Here is a 16,671-nt window from a genome sequence, read left to right as displayed (position 1 = left end):
ACCACTGACAGGTAAAAGGAATAACATTATCCCGTTGCAGTGGCATTTTCCAATTGGTGGGATACTGTATATTCTGCTGAGTTCACAGGTAGTGTGAGTTCCAGTAATGGTAGCATACCTCCTAGGTGATTAATGACTGCCAAAACTGCATGTGTTTTATTGCAGTGCTTTTGCAACACGACTGCGTTTTTTTTTTTAAAGGTGAAGCTAATTTTAACCATGCACAAGGCCAATTCAAACCAAGAGCGGTTTTCGACGTGGGTAAAGAAGTTATTCAAGACTAAGAGTTCATGCACACGACCGTATCTCATTTGCGGTCCGCAAAACACAGATCCGCAAAGAAAATGGATGACATCCATGTGACGTCCACGTTACATCAGTTTTTTTGCAGATTCATCGTAACAATCCCTGTCTTTGTCCGCAAAACGGACAAGAATAGGACATATTCAATTTTTTTGAGGAACGGACATGTGGACATACGGATACGGAATGCACACAAAGTCATTTCCGTTTTTTTTGCGGCCCAATTGAAATGAATGGTTCCACATATGGGCCGGACACGGACAAAAAAATAAGTTCGTGTACATGAGCTCTAATACAGACCTTCCAGAGTGGCCGACCAGCAGTAGTCATCATACTTACCTGGTCCCCACCTCTGGGTCCAGTCTCTGTTGTTCCCAGGCTGGCTCTTCCTCTCCCTGTTGACAGTTGGACACGTGACCAGTGCAGCCAATCACAGGCCACAGCGGTGACCCGATCCCCTTGCATCATGAATGTTGATTTTAGCACTTCCGAGCGTCAGAGACCAAACCCAGCGGCATGGACCAAGTAAGTATGACCACCACTGCTGGTTGGCCACTCTGAGAGGTCTGTCTTAGTCTTGGAAAGCCCCTTTAATAGAACAAGTGAGTCCTTCAGGGGAGCAGTGAAGTTGTTCAATACGACTGTACGAAAACTATGGAAGATTGAAAGGTGGACGATGTATGGCGGAGTGCAATTAGACCACGTTTTCTCTGAGATGGTTATAATACCGTACATGAGCACTTATAGCAAATATTTAAGAAAAAATTGCCTCAAAACTTACAAATTCTCTGGAGATAATAGAAGCCTCAGAAGAAGAAATCACAGAGTAACTAAAAGTCATTTCTTTCATAGACATTTAGGAAAGTGAGCAGAGCGTAGTTAAGAAGATGAAAGAAGGTAACAAAAGCCGCAGACATGCATAGTCAGGCCTGGCTGAAAAGAGAAAAAGCAAAACAAGAGACAGATGTGATTAGCCAATCCTTCCGATAGTGAGCAGTATGTATGGGGGCAAAAACAACTAGAAGGTTTAGACAGAGTTAGCGCGACTGGTTACCTTATTGTGGTAGGATTTAGCAGGCACTGTTACTATAAGCCATCATAAGAGGTTGTTAATGAATCAGAAAATGACAAGGACTGTGTACATAAAAAACGATGGCCAATAAGTAATGGTGAAGGAGCAATACTGTTCTGTATAAAGAATTCTATTTACACAAAATGAGCAGTACAATGAGAACGAGATCATTCACATTTTCATAAAGGGTACCTTATCTTTAAACAAACTCTGCATTATTCAATAGTACAGCATGTGTACATGAGAAATAATAAATAAATAAATGATTATCTTTATTGGAATAAAACATATACAAACCATTTTATTTTCATACAAAATAAAAACGCAATGTTATTATTCTTTACTTTCCCCTTATACCACCTATTTCCCACCCCTCCCTACCCTTGCGATGCATCTCAAATCCCTCTATCACATCAGAGGAAGCAACAAAAAGGAAAAGAAGGCTAAGAAAAAGTAAGAGGGGTCAAGGAGAGTTAAATGCAGAAATTGGGTCGAGGAAGATTAACACCTCCAAGCCTCCCATATCTTAGACCATTTTTCCTGACTGTTTCTTTGCTTATATAGAATATTTTCATAATTTTTAACCTTATTAACCAAATGTATCCATGTGTTCAGATTTGGAACACTTCGTGAGAATCAGGCTCGAGTAATCAGGAGTCTTGCCAGGAACAATATTCTACTCAGAAAGATCTTTTTATATTTATGGCAATTTACCTGGGCAAGACCAAAGCATGTGTAAGTGATCAGCACCAAATAAATCACACCGTGCACACCTAGAGCTATCTCTTAACCCACATTTATTAAACCATAAGGGTGTGACATATAATCTATGCAAATTTTCAATTGTACCAATACTTGATTAAAATTGTGAGATGTTGAACTTAAATTCACAAATATATTTCCCATCCCTCTAGTTGGATCCTTGGGCAATCAACTCCCCAGGCCCTTTGTCCTGGTGATTGTGTTTTAGTAAATAGTGCCTTAAGTAGTAATTTATACAATTGTGAAATCTTAACCCTCTGATCTAAATTCCCTATCAAATCATTTAAAAAAGTGGAAGTATCTATCTCCAAAAGTGATTTATCCTTTACACTAGAAAGTGCCAAATGTAACTGGAAATATCTAAACCAAGACAAATTACCCATAGCCTCTCTTTGTGCTAACCCCGAAAACGGCAGTATCTCTTTATTGTTCACCACCTGTGTAACATACATAATATTATTTTCTTGCAAAACTGGTCCCCAGCTATTTTATCTAAACCCTGTAGGTAGAAATTATGCCAAAGAGGAGCACATTGGAGAGATCCTTTTATTCCCAACCATCTTCTAATAGTGTCCCATGACTTGGATAATAACTTTTTAGCCTCTCTGTACTCCTGTTCCACCTTAATCAATTGCCCAGATTCCAGTAGTGTAAATATGTTGTTATACAAAGATCTCCTCAGCAAAGTCGTACAGAGTACACTTTTCTCCTACTCACGAAATAGCTGTAACTGCCCAGTTATAAAGTAGCCCATGAAGTAGGGAAGATTCAATCCTCCCTGCTCCAGCGGCTTATATAAATATTCCAATTTAAGCCTTACCCGCCTTCTTCCCCACAGCAAATCATTAATGATTCTCTCGATAAGTTTAAAAAACGTATTGTCTATCCATATGGAAGAATTCCTTAGGATATATAGTAGTTAGGGTAGGATCACCATCTTCACCAGGGATAGTTAGCAATTATAGTTTAGTAAGCAATGGAATCAAGTTAAGCTGTAAAAAGTCTTAAATCTTAGGGGATATAATCATGCCCAAGTATTGGAAAGAATCAGAGACATTTAACATGCTCAAGAGTCCCTCACTAGAGGGTACAAGAGTATCCACTGGCATAAGAGTGGTTTTTGACCAGTTTATATCTAGGCCTAAAACCTTACCAAAAGAGTTAACTATTCAGATGAGTCTAGGAAGTGTATTAGTATGATCTCTAAAAAATAAGACATCATCCGCATATAAAGAAATACGGTCCTCCACCCCCAATGTTCCAAACCTTACAAGCTTAGAATCCTGCCTAACAGCCAAGGCTAAGGGCTTAATATAAATTTCAAAAAAGGAGATCTACACTGAACAGAAATGATCAAGATGTTATATACACTGAACAAAAATATAAACGCAACATTTTCGGTTTTGTTCCCATTTTGCATTAGCTGAACTCAAAGATCTGAAACATTTTCTACATACACTAAAGACCCATTAATCTCAAATATGGTTCACAAATCTGTCTAAATCTGTGTTAGTGAGCACTTCTCCTTTGCCGAGATAATCCATCCCACCTCACAGGTGTGGCATATCAAGGTGCTGATTAGACAGCATGAATATTGCACAGGTGTGCCTTAGACTGCCCACAATAAAAGGCCACTCTAAAATGTGCAGTTTGATCACACAGCACAATGCCACAGATGTCGCAACGTTTGAGGGATCGTGCAATTGGCATGCTGACTGCAGGAATGTCTACCAGAGCTGTTGCCCGTGCAATGAATTTTCATTTCTTTACCATAAGCCGTCTCCAAAGGCGTTTCAGAGAATTTGCCAGTACACAACCGCAGACCATGTGTAACCACACCAGCCCAGGACCTCCACATCCAACATGTTCACATCGTCTGAGACCAGCCACTCGGACAGCTGCAGCAACAATCGGTTTGCATAACCAATTCCTGGAAGCTGAAAACATCCCAATTCTTGCATGGCCAGCATACTCACCGGACATGTCACCCATTGAGCATGTTTGGGATGCTCTGGATTGGCGTATACGACAGCGTGTTCCAGTTCCTGCCAATATTCTGCAACTTCGCAAAGCTATTAAAGAGGAGTGGACCAACATTCCACAGGCCACAATCAACAACCTTATCAACTCTATGCGACTCTATGGCCACACCAGATACTGACTGGTTTTCTGACCCCCCCCCCCCCCCCCACGTAAGGCAAAACTGTGAACATTTCAGAGTGGCCTTTTATTGTGGGCAGTCTAAGGCACACCTTTGCAATATTCATGCTGTCTAATCAGCACCTTGATATGCCACACCTGTGAGGTGGGATGGATTATCTTGGCAAAGGAGAAGTGCTCACTAACACAGATTTGTGAACAATATTTGAGAGTAATGGGTCTTTTGTGTATGTAGAAAATGTTTCAGATCTTTGAGTTCAGCTCATACAAAATGGGAGCAAAACCGAAAGTGTTGCGTTTATATTTTTGTTCAGTGTATATAACAACTTGATCATTTCTATAAGGCTTCGTTCACATCACCGTTCTGGCTTTCCGTTCTCCTGCTCCTATGGTGTCTCTTGGTATGTTTAACATCTTTGCAATCTTCTTATAGCCATTGCCCTTCCTGTGAAGAGAAATCACCTCTTCTCTTGTCTTCCTGGACCATTCTCTTCACTTCACCATGTTTGTAAACACACCAGTAAATGTCTAGAAGGAGCTGAGTATCACAGTCCTTTTAAATCTGCCTAATTGGTGCTTATTATGCTTAATCGAAAACACTTGAATGAACCTCTGTTCTTAAGAGTGGTAGTCTTTAACCCCTTAAGGACTCAGCCCTATTTCACCTTAAGGACTTGGCCATTTTTTGCAAATCTGACCAGTGTCACTTTAAGTGCTCATAACTTTAAAACGCATTGACTTATCCAGGCCGTTCTGAGATTGTTTTTTCGTCACATATTGTACTTCATGACACTGCTAAAATTGGGTCAAAAAAGTTAATTTTTTTGCATAAAAAAATACCATATTTACCAAAAATTTAGAAAAATTTGCAAATTTCAAAGTTTCAGTTTCTCTACTTCTGTAATACATAGTAATACCCCCAAAAATTGTGATGACTTTACATTCCCCATATGTCTACTTCATGTTTGTAGCATTTTGGGAATGATATTTTATTTTTTGGGGATGTTACAAGGCTTAGAAGTTTAGAAGCAAATCTTGAAATTTTTCAGAAATTTACAAAAACCCAATTTATAGGGACCACTACAGGTCTGAAGTCACTTTGCGAGGCTTACATAATAGAAACCGCCCAAAAATGACCCCATTCTAAAACCTACACCCCTCAAGGTATTCAAAACTGATTTTACAAACTTCGTTAACCCTTTAGGTGTTGCACAAGAGTTATTGGCAAATGGGGATGAAATTTGAGAATTTCTTTTTTTTGCCTAATTTTCCATTTTAACCCATTTTTTCCACTAACAAAGCAAGGGTTAACAGCCAAACAAGACTGTATCTTTATTGCCCTGACTCTGCCGTTTACAGAAACACCCCATATGTGGCCGTAAACTACTGTACGGGCACACAGTAGGGCGTAGACCGTAGAGGGAAAGGTGTGCTGAATGGTTTTTGGAAGCCAGATTTTGCTGGACTGGTTTTTTGACACCATGTCCCATTTGAAGCCCCCCTGATGCACCCCTAGAGTAGAAACTCCATAAAAGTGACCCCATCTAAGAAACTACACCCCTCAAGGTATTCAAAACTGATTTTACAAACTTTGTTAACCCTTTAGGTGTTGCACAAGATTTAATGGAAAATAGAGATACAATTTCAAAATTTCACTTTTTTGGCAGATTTTCCATTTTAATATTTTTTTTTTCCAGTTTTGCAAAGCAAGGGTTAACAGCCAAACAAAACTCATTATTTATGGCCCTGATTCTGTAGTTTACAGAAACACCCCATATGTGGTCGTAAACCGCTGTACGGGCACACGGCAGGGTGCAGAAGGAAAGGAATGCCATACGGTTTTTGGAAGGCAGCTTTTGCTGGACTGGTTTTTTGACACCATGTCCCATTTGAAGCCCCCCTGATGCACCCCTAGAGTAGAAACTCCAAAAAAGTGACCCCATTTTAGAAACTACGGGATAGGGTGGCAGTTTTGTTGGTACTAGTTTAGGGTACATATGATTTTTGGTTGCTCTATATTACACTTTTTTGTGCGGCAAGGTAACAAGAAATAGATTTTTTGGCACGTTTTTTTTTTTTTGTTATTTACAACATTCATCTGACAGGTTAGATCATGTGGTAATTTTATAGAGCAGGTTGTCACGGATGCGGCGATACCTAATATGTATACAATTTTTTTTATTTATGTAAGTTTTACACAATGATTTCATTTTTAAAACAAAAAAAAATGTTTTAGTGTCTCCATAGTCTAAGAGCCATAGTTTTTTCAGTTTTTGGGCGATTATCTTAAGTAGGGTCTCATTTTTTGCGGGATGAGATGACGGTTTGAGTGGCACTATTTTGGGGTGCATATGACTTTTTGATCACTTGCTATTACACTTTTTGTGACGTAAGATGACAAAAAATTGCTTTTTTTACACCGTATTTATTTATATTTTTTTACGGTGGTAGCCTGAGGGGTTAGGTCATGTGATATTTTTATAGAGCTGGTCGATACGGACGCGGCAATACCTAATATGTATACTTTTTTTTATTTATTTAAGTTTTACACAATGATTTCATTTTTGAAACAAAAAAAATCATGTTTTAGTGTTTCCATAGTCTAAGGGCCATAGTTTTTTCAGTTTTTGGGCGATTATCTTGGGTAGGGTATGATTTTTGCGGGATGAGATTACGGTTTGATTGGTACTATTTTGGCGTACATGCGACTTTTTTGATCACTTTTATTACCTTTTTTGGGAAGTAAGGTGGGCAAAATTTCAATTTCCTAATAGTTTCTATTTTTTTATTTTTATGGCGTTCACCGTGCGGGGAAAGTAACATGACCGTTTTATAGATCAGGTCGTTACGGACGCGGCGATACCAAACATGTGTAGGGAATTTTATTTTTTTCATTTTTAATAAGTGATAAATGTGTTTTTTGATTTTTACTTTTTTTTCACTTTTTTTCACTTTTTTTTTTACCCAGACCCACTTGGTTCTTGAAGATCCAGTGGGTCTGATGTCTGTGTAATACAGTACAGTACAATATATATTGTACTGTACTTTACTTACACTTTGTCTGAACAGATCTCTGCCTTTAGCACAGATCTGTTCAGCACCATGGACAGCAGGATGCCTGAGAGGCGTCCTGTTGCCGTGGGAACCTTCCCCGTCTGCTCAGTACTGCTCAGAACTTCGCAGACGGGGAAGGGTAAGGAGGGGATCTGTCGGGGGGCTCTCTGGGGGCTCTCTCCCTCTCCATCGGGGGGCTGCAAAGGCACAGCAGCCCCCCGATGGGAGTGGGAGGGAGCTCCCTCTTACTGTTAACTTTTTCCATACAGCGGTCCGTACGGACCGCTGTATGGAAAGGGTTAAACGGCTGACATCGCATCATCGATGTCAGCCGTTTATACCAGGGTGCCAGCAATGTGCTGGCACCCTGGTATACCCACTGAACACCAACGATTATTCAAGGGGAGGCGGGCGGGGGATCGCCCACAACTCCCCCCCCTGCACCACCCGCCGGCAAAAAATCATGCAGGGGTGCAGGGGGGGTGTAAAATCTATATTTTAGGGGCACTAAAGCTTCTGATCCCCGCGGTCAGGGCCCGCGGGGATCAGAAACTGCAGAAAGCGCAGCAAACCGCAGGTCTGAATTGACCTGCGGTTTTCTGTGATCGCCGATGCGGGGGGGTCAAATGACCCCCCCCTGCATGGTTACGGGATGCCGGCTGAATGATTTCAGCCGAAATCCCGTTCCGATTAACCCCTGGGGCGCCGGAATACCGATTTCAAGTTATGACGTACCGGTACGTCATCGGTCCTTAAGGACTCGGGACCCATGCCGTACCGATACGTCCTAAGTCCTTAAGGGGTTAAGAGGTTGAATAATTGTGTCAATGAAGAAATCACAAAAAAAACCATTTAATACTGTATTACAAAAACAATTGATGTCATTTTAGTTGCATTTGGTTCTTTAAAAAGTCCTTGTAAGATTTCATTCTGAACACAATTACAAATGCACACTAAATTCCCTAAAACCCTTTACAGCATTGGGGGTTGAATAATTTTGAACACAACTGTATGTAGCTGTGAAGTCTCTTTAGTGTCTCTCACTCATGTCCCATCTCACTCATGCTGTTGCTCACTCCTCCTCCCTCCCCATCCATAGTCTTGTATTAACGTGCAATATGTTCATCATATTGCACGTTACTGTCTCGAGATGGGATTTTCAAAGTGAAAAGCAATTAGCAAGGAAGGAGGGGAGAGGTAAACATGAGAACTAGACTTTTATCACTGAAAAAAATAAATCACAAAGTATCTTGGTCGCTTGTACTATTGATTTATGTAAAGTTGTTTGAAAGTACAGTGACAATTTAATCTTTTTTTGTTCAGAATGCATTTATTATTATGATGGTTTGAATCTGAATAGTTATTCCAAATAAACTGACCATAGGCCACTTTCACATAGTCAGTATTTGGTCAGTAATCTGCATCAGTATTTGCTTAGTAAATCCAGGAGGGGAACCCACAGAAAAAAGTCTAATGGAAAGATTTGTGCCTCCTGTGTTTTGGCTCACAAATACTGATGGAAAATACTGAGAAAATTCTGACCATGTGAAAGTGGCTGCATGTGGGTTCGACAAGCAGTAACTTTTTTTTCGCTCATTATTCAAGTAATGTTTGCTTTTTTTCTGTTATCAAAAGGGGCTTTAGGCTACTTTCACACTAGCATTTTTGCTGGATCTGACACGGTTCAGCAAAACGCTTCCGTTACTGATAATACAACCATCTGCATCCGTTATGAACTGAACCAGTTGTATTATCTTTAACATAACCAAGACGGATCCGTCATGTACTCCATTGAAAGTCAATGTGGGACGGATCCGTTTTCTATAGTGTCAGAGTTAAACGGATCCATCCCCATTGACTTGCATTGTGGGTCATGACGTCTTGCTCCACAACCCACGACGGAAAGAAAACCGCAGCTTGCTGCGGTTTGCTCTCCGGTATGAGAATGCAACCAAACGGAATAGAATGCATTTTGAAGCATTGCATTCTGTTCAGTTATGTTTTGTCCCCTTTCACAATGAATGGAGACAAAATGGAAGTATTTTTATAGAAACGCTAGTGTGAAAGTAGCCTTTTTTAATGTAATTTTATTTTTTACTTATTTTTTATACCAAAAAGGGGGAAAATTGCTTTTCTATTTTTTTTTTATAGCAGCTAAAGTGCACTTAAAATACTTTATTCAATTTTGTCCCCTTTCTTTACGGTCATTTTTTTTTGTTGTAATTACTTATTTACAGTATATTTTACACATTGTACCCTACTTTCCCCCACAAGGTCCTACAAGACCGTTAGGGTAGTTTAACATTAAAATTTTTATTGCTGATTTACCCTGTAAGTGGGTTGGATTATCAGTCCCAGTTACAGGAGGAATAAAGCCTCCAGAGACTCATTACAAAACTAATCTGGGCGAGCTAAGACCCAGCAGCTCCTGCAGCTACCCAAAACCCAGCAATCACATGATCACTGAGATGGGAGAAGGTAGCGCCATGGCAACTCCTTTAGCACTGTGTATACAACTTGGAAGGCAAGGATGGTGATAAACCATCTCTGCCTTCTCTATGGGAGTCTGGCTGTTACTGACAATTGGCTCCCTGTCCTTGCAAGACCTCCGTGAAGCTGCATACACAGCAAGGAAGTTTAGAAACTTTGCAGAGTTACATGTGGACCTGCCATCCAATTTAAGTCAGAGAAAGGTCAGAGTGATGGCGCTGTAGTGGAGGGGGTTTGAACCAATAAGCATAACTTCTTTTATTACTTTACATTATGGAACCACTGTATTAACCAACAGATTTAACTTAGGGCTACCCCTAAAAGCGTTATCCTGGCAGTCCCCTGGTATTCACCTTTTAACTCCTGTACAGGGATCTGGACTTTGCTGCAGAGGAACCATCAGGCAGAAGTCGGTACATGGGCGGTCAAATGAATACAGCACACCTAGCAGGATACTAGCAAACTAGGAACCTGGTGCTCAGGCACCTTCCAAAGTGGCTAGCCATTGGCTGGTGTAGATTAGTGTGTAAAATCAATAACTAAACACAGGAGTATTTTTTTAATTACTCCAATTGAAAAATTGTCTATTTTTCCTGATCTAACAGAAAAATGTAGTACTTAATCATGGGAGCATCCCTTTAACTGTCTATGTAACTTTGTTTGGCAACCGGTGTTAACAATTTTACTTATGTTAATGTTAGGGATTGCGGGTGTTGTTACATTGTGGTAAATTTCATAATGTAGACATTGTACCTTTATTTGAGAGCACATGAGGTCTTTTTTTTTATTTTTATGTACTGTATGATTCATATTTGGCTACAGGCTTTGTAACATTTTTTATTATTGTGTGTATATAACCTTATTGGAAGATGTTGCAACAAATGTTACTTTTATTTTATTATAGAGCGGTGTCTCTTATTCCATTTGTCTATAGGGTTGATTATCTTCTAGATACAGATAAAGTAAGATACACGAAATATTGAGCAGCCCTGACTTGCTGCTTTAGTATATGAGGAAGATACCATCTGAACCAATTAAAGGGAGCTCAGGGAAGTATAAAGCAGGGTCACCACATGTAAGCACATATACTAACATTTACATCAATTGTAAGCCAAATTTAAGAATGCATACAAATCTTGTTACTACAAGACAGACTCTCCTTAGTAAACAATCAGTCAGAGCTTTGCTAATAAGACTTTTAACATCCTGTTTTCTAGTACAAAGAGACATCTTTCTCTAATAAAGTATATTACAAAACTATAGTGGTAGGTTGTGGTGGCTCACTAGCAAGTAGTTAAGGTATGGTGCTGCAAGCTCATATAGAGGGAATAGACTGGGAGTAGCATGAACAACAGGTGTCCGAGATTTGGGAAGCAATTAAAGGAATAGATAAAAATGGAGGCAGAGCAGGCAGACACTTGACCACTGAGGAAGGGAGAGTGAATCTACCCGTAACGCGTATGGTGAAACAAGTGATGTACCTGCATTTAAAAGCCTCCGATAATACTGTATGGCCATACAGAAGAAAATGTCTACAGTAAAGGATTAACTATTCTTATCGTCGAAAGCTGCACCAAAGGAAATTGCGGAACAGAGTGGCAACTCCTGCGATCTTTGGAACTCCTGCGAAATTTAAACCAGCTTGCTGTATGGAGCGACTGAATAAGCCGGCAAATATTTAAAGCTCCATTGAAGCAATAGGGAGACAACAGACGCTAGACCAGGCATCCGCAAACTGCGGCCCTCCAGCTGTTGCAAAACGACAACTCCCAGCATGCCCGAACAGCCTACTGGTATCAGCCTACAGCAGGGCATTGTGGGAGTTGTAGTTTTACAACAGCTGGAGGGCCGCAGTTTGAGGATTCCTGCGCTAGACGGTAAGCCAAATATCGATTTAAAGTTTTCTTCAATTCAAAGCTCATATCGAGCTTAAAAGGATATGCTATAAGCGACTTTTCACATTATCAGGATTCCTGTGGACACTTTATGAACATGTTGCGCTCCCAGTGAATACACCTACAACATTTTTCTGTGACATTCAGTTTCCCAAATTGGGATAGAGCGCTAGAAGATAATACCCCCTCCTCCCAAATAACAGCATATACTTGAAGTTTTTTGGTGTGATATATATTATTGAATTTATCGACACTATTGAGTCATATGAATATAGTGTCGATCATATCTACCATAATATATGTGACTGTAATGTTGTATATTATTGCTACATTGTTCTTATAAATTTTATTACTTGTATTTTATGGGGATTTAATAAATATTTTCTGCACATGTCAATCTGGTTGCCAAGTGTATGAGTGCTCGCTCATTTTCCTATTACTATATTACAAAACTGTTAAATATCCCTATTCTTGCATTATATTAAAAATAAACCGAAATGATAGTTACACTTTGTCTATGAATGAACTATTCTAATGTATTTTTGTCGCACTCCTAGAAAAACTAGGAAACGTTTGACAGCTATTTCTGTCAGGGTACATTCACACGACCGTATGAATTGGTCCGCATCCGTTCCGCAGTCCCACAAAAAAGATAGAGCATATCCTATTCTTGTCCACAAGAATATGCATTTCTATCATAGGGCCGACTATGCGTGGTCCGCAAAATGCGTAACGCACACGGCCGGTATCCGTGTTTTGTAGATACGCAAATTGAAGACCGTAAAACATATGTGGTCGTCTGAATGTAGCCTCAGTCCCATACATCCTGAACAGTCACTGTCATTGAAATTCCTCCGTACCACGGTTGTGTGGTGAGGAGTAATGGAAGACTTGGCTCCCCAGCCTTTATATGTATATATGAGGTCGGAAAACCCCTTTAAAATCACAATACAGAGTAAATACGCCCACAATACCTGTATCCCCATCACGCATGCTCCTTCATTGCCACTCTCAGGAAAGTACCAATTTTCAGGTTATATATTACAATGTGTGTACTGTTAACACTACATAACAGTATGCTTTTTACCTTTCTCCCTGCAGCCGTTTTGGTAAAAAAAGCACTTTTATAATATGCTAATGAGCCTCTAGGTGCTATGTCGGCATGAAATCAGCACCTAGAGGCTCCGTCTACTCACCCTTTCTCCCGCCTAGGTCCCCTGTTCTGCCCGTCCCGCTCCTCTTGATTGATGTGACGGTTCACAGCAGCGTTGACGAAATCCCGCACCTGCACCGTTCACTTCTGTCTTCGGCGCAGTGAGCCTGGGCCGACTACGTCACAGTGAGGAAGCCGGCACCAGGAGAGCAGCTTTTACTCACTGTGCCTACTCCGAAGACAGAAGTGAATGGCGCAGGCGCGGGATTTCATCAATGCTGCTGCGAACCGTCACATCAATCAAGAGGAGCGGGGCGAGCAGAACAGGGGACCTGGGCGGGATAATGGGTGAGTAGACGGAGCCTCTAGGTGCTGATTGTACGCCGACATAGCACCTAGAGGCTCATTAGCATATTATAAAAGTGCTTTTTTTTTAACCAAAACGGCTGCAGGGAGAAAGGTAAAAAGCATACTGTTATATAGTGCTGACATTAGCGCATCGCTATGTCAGTCAGCTACATAACAGTATTTCTGGTGGTAGAAACCCTTTATGAATTGTTCCCATCATGTTTTTCTCTCCATCAGACTTTTTTTTTGTATTTTTGTCATTTTTTTCTCCACACGCTTCTGAATACATAGTGTGTAGAATTACATTTAAGGCTGAGTTCCCAGTTGAGTTATTTGGTCAGTTATTTCCATCAGTTATTGTGAGCCAAAACCAGGCGCAGGTCAAAAACACAGAATTGGTGCAAGGTAAATCATTACACCTTCGCTTCTGGTTTTGGCTCACAATAACTGATGAAATAACTCTTTATGCCTATTTATGAATCATATGGAGGTACATTAGAAGGCTCGTGTACCTCTTTAGATGTCCCACTGGATTGGTTGTAGACCCATTAATTTCAATGCGGCCAAAAAAAAAAAAAGAAAAACACACTGTGTGCTGTCCTTATCCGTATATCCGCATGCCCATAATACAAAAAATAGAACATTTCCTATGTCCGTTTTAAAGACAAGAATAGACATTTTTACAATGGGGCCCGCGGGATGCACAGCCGGCATCAGTATTCTGCATATCTGCAGTTTGCAGACTGCAAAATACATATAGTCATGTGCATGAGGCCTTACTTGAATACTGGCTTGCAGGACCACATGGTTCTTGCCGCACCACAGCCACTCCTCAGTTACTGCAGGACCATGCCACATGGCTGGACCCTTAGTGTGACATTCAATAAAGATGACTGTCCTATTATAACTCTCTTACCTGTATGGAAGACATTTGTGCGTATCCCCGCCAGCTGAACCCAGGAAACTCTTGAGGATTATATCCAAAGCGAACAGCCCTTCCACTAGCAGTTGTGCCATCCTCAATTTCAAACTTCATTTGATGGAGGTCAGGGAAGTAGTAGTTTGGTTTAGGCCTGGGAAAACAAAGGGTTAAGGTTATTATGAAATATAATACAACATATAGACATTACAGCCATTATACAGTATATATTGCATATGATACATAATATGTGTATGAATAGGAACTGATATCTGATAGAGTTTATGGTCTGATATGATCAGTTATTTTTGGTGCTGCAGAAGAAATTACACTAGATTATTTTTATAGGCAACAAGATTTGTATTTGTTAGCGTAGCCAGTGTTCGAAGATGGAGAATAGACATTTAAAAGCAATATGAACAAAGGCAGTGAAATCTACCATGACGTTCAGAATTTTTAAATACAGACAAAATTATGTAAATAAGATAAAATCTTGTATCGTCATGTATTGCTTTATAACTTTATATAATATATGCATAAAATAACTTACTGGTTACAGTTCTGGCCTTCAATATTATTTCTGCAAACACATTTTCCTGTGGACTCGTCACAGAGATGACTGACAGATCCACCAACATCGCACTGACAACCTGTCATAAAATACAGAGACTAGCAAAGCAATCCGTAATCTCCATTTCTACTGGTGCTTGTCATCAATATGGACATCATAATCTGTACAGCTTTACAATGTAAACTAGTCACGTCAGAGCATGAAAATTATCTCGGACTCTATCTCACTGTGACTAAAGTGGGGAATGAGTGTTACCATTCTCCTAGCTGTCGATTGTATGTAAGGGTTCATTTTTGTTTCTCCTGGTTCTTTAAACTTCTAACTTAATGGGGGGTGTACAGCCACTACATATTAATGACCTATCCACAGGAAAGGACATCAATATCTGATTGGTGGGGGTCTGACTCCCGGCATCCCCGATGATTAACTGTTTGAAAAGGACACGCCGCTCATACAAGCTCTTCTTCCTTTTCAAAATTACATTGTGAGTCGTCTCCCTTGAAGTGTCAGAGCAGTGTAATTACAAGTACTCGTCCCCTTTAAGAGAATTTAACAAGCACTTGTAATTACACTGCGGCGCCAAGATTTCCAAGCTAACACGCAGTGTAATCTTGATGAGGAAGCAGTGCTCGCATGAGCACCCCTTTCTCTTCAAACAGCTGGGAGTCAGACACCCACCGATCAAATACTGATGACCTATTCTGAGTAAGGGTCATCAATAGGAATGAAGTTCATGAGGAGACATGAAGTACAGAGAGGAGGGATGTGGATAATGAGCAGCAGCAGTCTCCACTACCACAGCCCCACATTACCACATTCTGTCCTGTCTGTCCTCTATGTACTTCATGTCTCCTCATGAACTCCATTCCTCAGAGGTTCAGATGAAGATCTTAGCTATATTCAGAATCATAATCCCTGACAAGCAGAGCAGAGAGGATGAGGCAGCTCTTCAGCTCAGTGTTGTGAAGTAACTAGTGCTGCTGTGTGATTAGGACAGTTTCTGTGTGTACTAATAGGACGGCGGTAATTTAACGTCTCACTGTGGGTAGAAATATATGGAGGCAAAAAGAATAATAAAATACTAATAGGAGTTTATTATAAACCACCTAATATACCAGAGTCCACAGAAAATCTGCTACTAAACGAGATAGATGAGGCGGCAGGTCATAATGAGGTTGTTATTATGGGGGACTTCAACCACCCAGATATAGACTGGGAAACTGAAACCTGTATATCTCATAAACGAAACAGGTTCTTGGCAATAACCAAAGACAATAACCTTTCCCAACTGGTTCAGGACCCGAATAGAGGGACGGCCATACTGGACATAGTATTAACCAATAGACCTGACAGAAGTGCAGGTTGGGGGACACCTAGGAAATAGTGACCATAAAGTAATAACCTTCCAATTGTCATTTAAAAGAGTGTTTCTTCAGGGAGGAACTAAAATACCAAACTTCAAAAAAGCAAAATTTAGGACAAAGTCCTGAAAAAGGCGATTTTTTGTGAAACTCACCTGGAAAATCTTTTTCTCGTCTTTTCCATTGGGGGACACAGACCATGGGTATAGCTTAGTCCACCACTAGAAGGAGACACTATGCAATAAGAAAAAAAAGCTCCTCCTCCACTGGCTATACCCCCATGCTCCAACAGGAGGACCTCAGTGCGTGCAAAAGCAGTAGGAGACCAAAAACCAAATGTTAACAAAGAACACCAGAACCTAGGAATACCACCATCAGGCCGTTAACCATAAGGTCCCAAAAGAACAGAACCAACCCCTCCTGCAACAGACAAGAATAGGTGGGAGCTGTGTCCCCCAATGGAAAAGACGAGAAAAAGATTTTACAGGTGAGTTTCACAAAAAATCTCCTTTTCTCGCCCATTCCATTGGGGGACACAGACAATGGGACGTCCTAGAGCAGTCCATGGGGTGGGAAGACCAGC

The 16,671-nt window shown here is 40.5% G+C and overlaps 1 protein-coding gene across 1 annotated transcript in view; it reads right to left on the bottom strand.

Moving 5' to 3' along the window:
- LAMA3 (laminin subunit alpha 3) overlaps positions 1–16,671 on the bottom strand; it is a 248,482-nt gene that overhangs the window by 127,159 nt on the left and 104,652 nt on the right. Inside the window, exons 20-21 of the mRNA XM_040434293.1 lie at positions 14,707–14,806; positions 14,154–14,310 (exon numbers count right to left, since the gene is read on the bottom strand). Coding sequence (XP_040290227.1) covers positions 14,154–14,310; positions 14,707–14,806 — 257 coding nt within the window. The remainder of the gene's footprint in view (positions 1–14,153; positions 14,311–14,706; positions 14,807–16,671) is intronic.

This window comes from Bufo bufo, chromosome 5 (assembly GCF_905171765.1).
Source record: "Bufo bufo chromosome 5, aBufBuf1.1, whole genome shotgun sequence".
In the NCBI taxonomy this organism is placed as follows: Eukaryota; Metazoa; Chordata; class Amphibia; order Anura; family Bufonidae; genus Bufo; species Bufo bufo.
This window is presented reverse-complemented; position numbering and strand designations above follow the sequence as displayed.